The sequence below is a fragment of the Oratosquilla oratoria genome, chromosome 6 (genome assembly GCF_046742065.1).
Source record: "Oratosquilla oratoria isolate Oo_2021 chromosome 6, ASM4674206v1, whole genome shotgun sequence".
Lineage (NCBI taxonomy): Eukaryota > Metazoa > Arthropoda > Malacostraca > Stomatopoda > Squillidae > Oratosquilla > Oratosquilla oratoria.
In genome coordinates this window covers 63,874,935-63,882,434 of record NC_134782.1, presented here as the reverse complement: position 1 = coordinate 63,882,434, position 7,500 = coordinate 63,874,935, and the positions used below count along the sequence as shown (strand labels likewise).

Genomic DNA, 7,500 nt, shown 5'->3' with positions numbered 1-7,500 from the left:
TCTGTTGAAATGAAATATACTCTAGAACAATTTCAGACTGAACATTGTACTTTTAAGTCTGCTCTGATATTAAACTGAAATTGTTCAATTAATATCTCCCGTGATATAAAAGAAATCCGATGCCTGAATAAGTGTGTGTGTGTATGTGTGTGTGTGTGTGTGTGTGTGTGTGTGTGTGTGTGTGTGTGTGTGTGTGTGTGTGTGTGTGTGTGTGTGTGTGTGTGTGTGTGTGTGTGTGTGTGTGTGTGTGTGTGTGTGTGTGTGTGTGTGTGTGTGTGTGTGTGTGTGTGTGTGTTTACAACATTTATCATCTACTTAAGTTAATTCAAGAAGAAATACCCCTCACAGCCTGGACTAATATGAGACTTCATTGATCGTTTCCCAGGAAGAAAAGAAGACTGGCCATCGTTTTTTATATATTTTTTTCTCTCTCTTTTTTTCCACATCGTCTTCTAGGTCCCAGCTAATTTTAGCGACATGACCTGGCCTTTGCGTGATCAATTCATTTCATGGCCACGATGTAAGAAAGTAAAAATATTGGATCGGACTTAAGGACCAAGCCCAAATTCAACAGGAGGCTTTATATGAGATAACACAGATAATTTAGGCTATTATTATTTCAGCATTGTAACAGAACCAAATAGGGACGACATTACGCACGTTTGGAAAAACATAACTACTCCTTTATTTGATTCACTTGAATATAAATGAAAACGAGCCACGATGATGTAAACATAAAACTATGATTTGAGGACAAAAGATTCGGTGAAATAAGAATGCATACTCTGCTACCCAAGCGCCATAGATGAAGGATCATGTCGTGACCCTGGTCGTTTGACACTACAGCAAAGGTGATAAGCAGCTTCACTAAGCTCCTCAGTAGTAAGTAATATCTTGTAGTCAAGCTGTATAGCTTAACATCACTTTAATGATCAATGATATCGTATGTAATATGTAAAATGTACGTAACTTACCACTTACACACTAGGTGTAAGTTGATAATTTTGAGATAGTTCAAAGAATAATGAAATAAAATGAGAAATAAGAACAAATGAAGATTGAAGATTGAAGAATGAACAGTAAGTGTGCGTGCCGATTGCCCGCTGTATGGAAATATTTTGATGTGTGATATTATACAGGTAAACTGTTTGAGATATTAAGATTAATTACGAATCACGGCATATGACATTTGATTTAGGTGTGTACTGAACACCGATTGCACAATGTTTGGAATTGTTGTAGTGTATTGAGATAATATACATGTGAGAATATGTATATATATATGACATTTGATTAAGTGTATAATGAGTGACAATTGCTCAATGTTTAGAAGTGTGAAAATGTATCGATAATATACATACGAAACTGTATGAGGTACAAGCTAACCGCAGCTGCGGCCTGTGATGTTTAAGTATGTAGTTTACGATGTATGTAAAATAATATGGAAAATGTTCTTGTTTGAGATTGATGTATTGTAGTGGTCCATTATGTATAATAAAATAAAATTATATTATAAAATTGTACTAGAGGACGAAGGAATGTTAAGTAGAAACATGACTCATTTATTTACGCTCCCTTGTGTAGCACTCCGCTGTGACAAAGTAGTGCCGGAGCTCGCCTCGGTATCATCTAAATGATAACCGGCATTTTATGTCCAGCCTTTGGGGCGTGAAGATGTGTTGACTACCATAAGTTGTCTGGGGAACCTGTTGTTGGTAAGCATTGATTGAGAATGTATATGTAACATGTTTAAAGGAATAATATGTATTGAGTCAATGTAGAAGTCATAGTAACGTTTGATATGTTTGGTTTCTCAGAATATCTGTGGATGACGAAGATAAGTCAGGATTTAAGTAATGGAGGCGGTTAAACAATCATGGTAGAGTATTGAGAGATTGTATGATGATAAGAAATTGATGATGAAGTGTGTTTAATTATTGTGATGATTGTTAAAGTGATTGAAGCATGTTTAGTTATTATAATCATGTTTACAGACACCACACACGCCGTCTGTATGTAACATCAAAACGAAGGGTGAATAAAGAAGAGGAAGTGTGCGTGATGATTGTCATTTCCCATCCCTCTGTACCTTAAGCCGCCGACCCTTCGAGGTGGCGCAGTATCAGTAAGACTACAAGACAAGACAAGACAAGACAAGACAAGACAAGATGAGACAAGGTAAGAAAATAAAAGGACAAGAAGCAAGTGGAGAGACAATTATTGGTAAAAGAGAAGAATATAAGGATGAGGAAAAGTACAGAGGTAAATGGAGTTTAAAGAAATATAAATTGGAAGTTAGTAAAAAGTGAGAATAGCAAGAAGAAAGGCGAAAAAGTATTAAGTTAACCGACTTTCAGAGAGAAGAGAAAATACAAAGGAAAGAATAGGGAAAGAGAAGTGGCTGATATATACGGGAACAAGAAATAGATTCAATACAAGTACAAAAAAGTAGGAAAATAATAGGAGAGAAATAAATTAATTTACATCTTACGGCTTTACAAAATGAATAAGATAAACAGGTATCTATAGGAACACAGAGGAATTAAAGACAATAAATGAAGCGTAATATTGAAAAAGAAAATAGATGATGTTCTGGAAAAGGAGAGAAAAATAAAGAGAGGAGCACAGACAAAAGGCGAGAATGGGAGTAAATCGGGCCAGGAGGTATAAAATAGAAATAATTGGAAAGATAAATGGAAGGGAGAGAGATGGGCAACTAGGACAAAATAAAAGGGAGAGAATAAGGGGGAAAGAGAGAGAGAGAGAGAGAGAGAGAGAGAGAGAGAGAGAGAGAGAGAGAGAGAGAGAGAGAGAGAGAGAGAGAGAGAGAGAGGAGAGAGAGAGAGAGAGAGAGAGAGAGAGAGAGAGAGAGAAAGAGAGAGAGAGAGAGAGAGTGGGGAGTGAGATAGAGAGAAAGAGAGAGAGAGAGAGAGAGAGAGAGAGAGAGAGAGAGAGAGAGAGAGAGAGAGAGAGAGAGAGAGAGAGAGAGAGAGAGAGAGAGAGAAAGAAAGTGGGGATGTGAGAGGAACTGATAGTGATGGTACAGAGACTAGTAAGCTGGGAGGAAGTATTACATAAAGCAAAAACAAAAATAAAGTAGCCAAAGGAAATGGAAAATCTAGAAAACATGTAGGCAGCCAGAACAAATGGACAATTTGTCAAAGCAGTGAAAGTTTTAAGAGTAAACTAAAAAAAAATGCTTAGATGAATTTAAAAATCATGATCTTTATAAGTAAAAAAAAAAAAAGGATCATGTTGCAGATAACGAAAGAGTAAGGGATGGAAAGAATTAGAGAATTAGTATTGAAGTGAGTAGGAAAGGAAGCCATGATGAGAGTAGGACAAAAGTGAGAAAGAAAAGGAGAAATAGGAGGGAGGGACATGGAGAAAGAAAAGAAGAGCCATTTCTCGTGTTTGTGGAATTACATGGACCGATTATATAATTTTACTTTGTCTTGGATCATGTGTTGGACTCGTGATCGACAGGTATTTCCCTCCCGAAAGAGAGCTCAGAGCTCATATATGACCAATTTATGGGTAATGGTGGGACCTCACACGCACACGCACACACACACACACAACTCACCGCCCACGAGAGTTGGAGAAACAACTCGTAGCACAGTGATGCTGAAATTATTTCAGCCCTGGGCGGGATTCGAACTCGGACCGCTGTAGTGGCGGCCGCAATCGCTAGCACTTGCACATAACCAAATTTGCAGGTCGATAAGTTGATACTATCCATCGACGACTTGGCACCATCTTGGAAATACAGTGTCCTAAAATAATGTGTTTACTCTATGACCTAAAATGTTCTCGCTCTTTAAAATAACGAGTAACTAAATCTAATATTGAATATACATAGGAAAGGACCAAAATCGCTAGAATGGTCACTTGTCGCACACTGATTCATGTAATAATCACATCAAACCTGACCTTGTTGCTAAAAATAAATAAAAGAAAAAGAAAACTCATTAGATATAAGTCAGACAGTTCTGTCACTGATTAACGACAATCTAAACCTTCCAGAGATATCAACCTCTAATGTTGATGATCCTTTCATTTCATTCATCATATTTTTCTCGTTGTGATAAAGAAACTTAACTTTTTCTCCTTTTATATGTGATGAACTTTGAAGGCATGAGAAACTCCTCCAACCTGGAGTTGTTCTTTAGCTGAATACAAACGTTTAATTATGGAATAAATCACTATTGATAGAGATGTAATGTAAATCATGAAACCCGGCTGTAAGCGAGCTTCGAACCGAGTGTGTACGAATGTTGGCTTCCAGGGTCTAACGGTTCGTCGAACGCGGTTCGACAGACACGTGTCTAAAGTGATGTGTGAACGTGTGAATGGGGTATTTGGTTGTCCAACACGTTGGTTAAACCCCAAATACCCCGTTCACACGTTCACACATCACTTTAAACACGTGTCTGTCGAACCGCGTTCGACGAACCGTTAGACCGTGAAACCCCCTTTAAGCCACGCAGTCCTGGGTTCGAGGCTCGCTCACAGCCGGATTTCATGAAACGTTTGATGTGATTTGGAACAGGTTTAATAGAACACATCCCTCTTAGTCTACTCATATTTAATTTTCTTAATATTATTTCTGATTATCATAATTTTCTGTTTATTTATTCACTGATACCCTATATATTCACACATCCCTACATTCCCTATGAATTACCTCCTCCCTCCATCAATACATCAATTATGAGGGAAGCATCAATTTCCAAGCTTCAATTAATTTTTTCATTTTTTATATATATATTCATATATTTATGGGAAAGGTGGAGAGGGGAAACACGGGTCTTTATCTGAATATCGATTTTATTCCTGACCGGTTTCGCTTACAATAGCTTCCTCTGAAGAAACTATTGTAAGCGAAACCGGTCAGGAATAAACTCGATATTCAGATAAAGACCCGTGTTTAAACCCCTCCACCTTTCCCATAATTTGTCCCAATGTCTCTACATTCATATATTTATTTGTTTGTTTGTTTTTAACATTGTCAATTGATTTCTACATGGTATTTTGAGGTACTTTACTACATTTGAGAGGTATTTGGAGGTAAATGGCATTAAATTTGAAAAAATGTAAATCCGACACTGAGAGTGTTGCGAAATTAAATGGTATATAGAATTCATACTTCGTTGAGCGTTTTTTTTTTTTTTTTCTGCGTACAGGAGTTCCCTTAAAATCAAAATATTTTTGTAAACAAAATCGTATCAAAACAGCAACAACGAAAGATGGGTTTTAATTGTTTTTATATGAGGCGTCCAGAAACAGAGGGGCATCCCCGCCATTTATACTGGTATCAAGTTATGCATGAATATATTTAGAGGCTTTCGATTTTCACGATTTGTGTTTAACTCATAATTAGTAAAGGTAGTGGGGATGACCCTCTGTTTTTGGACGTCTCATATAGATACATACATTTACCAAGGCCTTTTCCCCCTTACAAGGGAGGTAGCCAAAAAGAAAAAGGCATAAAATCATTCCCACCCATTCCATCCCTAAATACACTCCCCTCCCTTCCTTTGGATGTTAACAACAGTACTCCAAGGACCTTTGTGACTCCGGACCCAACCTTAACTCCAATCTCTTCGTCTTACCTTGAAGTTCCACGGACGATGTTTGGTCGTAAGCCACTTCATCTCGGTGGACGATCCGGGACGGAAGCGTGAGAAGGTCCTCCGTGAGGTCTTCGTTGGGCACGAGTTCATACTGCCCGGTACGAAAGTCGTACCGAACCAGACGGTCCGCCTGGGCGCTCACGGTGGTCAAGCGGATTTCCACCTCCGGCTCCTTCGTCTGCTGCTAACAGGGATGGATGAGTGGATAGGCAGGAGGGACGTGAGGGTGGGGATGGATAGGCGAAGCAAGAAGAGGCAGGAGAGGTAATAGAAAATGATAGGAAGAAAAGCGAGAGGCAGATAGGACGGGGTGAGAGGAATGGGAAGAAAGGCCGCAAAAGTAAGAGCAAATAAGAGAAGGGAGGTCAGGATAACCCAATAATTGATAGGAGATTTTGGCGGGAAAATGAAAGGCAGATACGGCAGAGTTGATGTCAGTGTGTGTTTGATGATTGATGATTGATGTCGATTACGATAAATAAAAAGGATGTTTGATGTTAGTGAGTATCCGGGTGGATGGGAGGGTTAATCATTTCATGAAAATTTATTTTAATTACGTTATTGGGGAGAGAAAAAGAAATATATTCATTGATGAGAATAATACAGTAGACATTGAAGGACCGGAAGGAAATTTGATAAAAAAAAATGTATATGTTTGCAGGAGATATGTGGTCCCGGATAGATGAAGATGGCATTGACGATGAGTGTTTTGAAAGGTTAATTGAGGGAAGAGATAATAGTGGAAAAATATGGTGAACGTCATATCATACGAAGAGATGAGGAAGTATAGATATATACAGTGAAAACAAAGTTTTAGGATGGATAAGAAGAACAAGAAAGACCATGGGATAACATAAGTACGTGATGAGATTGAATGTAGAGAATCAATGTAAGGAAGAGGACAAAAGGTGTGGTTAAGAATGAGACCAAGAAAGGTAAAGAGGGAATGTTAAACAGTAAAAGGTATCAGGGTTAAGATGTCGAGGACGTTATATTGGGAAGGGATGCAGCAGACATATCAGGAGCAGGAAGGAGAAATCAAATGAACATGTTGAAGTCACCCCTTAGGATTCTCATATTGATGGGATTTTGTCGGGAGTTATTGTTATTATGATTCTTTTATTTATAGGAATTTTTAAGCAATTATAAACATATATCTTGCATTCAGCATGCGTATGTTGAAAGTACAACGGTTAGACAAAATCAAATTACTTTAGAGTTTGGGTAAGACATTTTTAAATGTGGATTGCGGTGTATGGTCAATGAAATTCTGTCTGGGGGAAAGCAATCAGAATTCATTGCATTATCTTAAACTATACATGGCATTATGTAATATGATTAACCTGGCGATATGATGATGAAAGTTAGACATGATTACAATGGATTGAACTCCTATTAGTAGATTTAAAATTGTACCTTAAACGCTGATATGTGTGAAATGTCACAGTTTTTATGCTGGACATTAGCAAGCTCTATAAGCACAAAACAACACAAAAGAATAATATGGAAGAAACATGTACAAAAGCAAAGTTTGCCTAATATCGTAAAGCCGTCAGACATGACAATAACAAGAAGCCAATGCATACGAACACTTAGTGACACAAGGCACAATAAATCTTGGAAGCACTTCGTAGTGGAACGTGAAGACACTAATTAATAAGTAACGGAAGCCTTCAGAATGCAGCAGACGTGAGGACACTATTATACAACAGACAGTAGCGATGCAAACATACACGGAATCATTGACAGACGAATACTGGAGAGCCAATGCAGCGGCAATGTAGCGACACACTGTGAGGACGATGCGAGTTATGTGGGATTTCGGTACATCAGCATTATCCAGCAAACGCTGTGGACTAATTTT

At 38.1% G+C, this 7,500-nt stretch overlaps 1 protein-coding gene across 1 annotated transcript in view; it reads right to left on the bottom strand.

Moving 5' to 3' along the window:
* LOC143026040 (dynein axonemal intermediate chain 1-like) overlaps positions 1–7,500 on the bottom strand; it is a 45,617-nt gene that overhangs the window by 29,462 nt on the left and 8,655 nt on the right. Inside the window, exons 2-3 of the mRNA XM_076186030.1 lie at positions 7,351–7,500; positions 5,616–5,820 (exon numbers count right to left, since the gene is read on the bottom strand). The exon at positions 7,351–7,500 is cut by the window's right edge and continues 3 nt beyond it. Of these exons, the coding sequence (XP_076042145.1) occupies positions 5,616–5,820; positions 7,351–7,500 (355 nt within the window). The remainder of the gene's footprint in view (positions 1–5,615; positions 5,821–7,350) is intronic.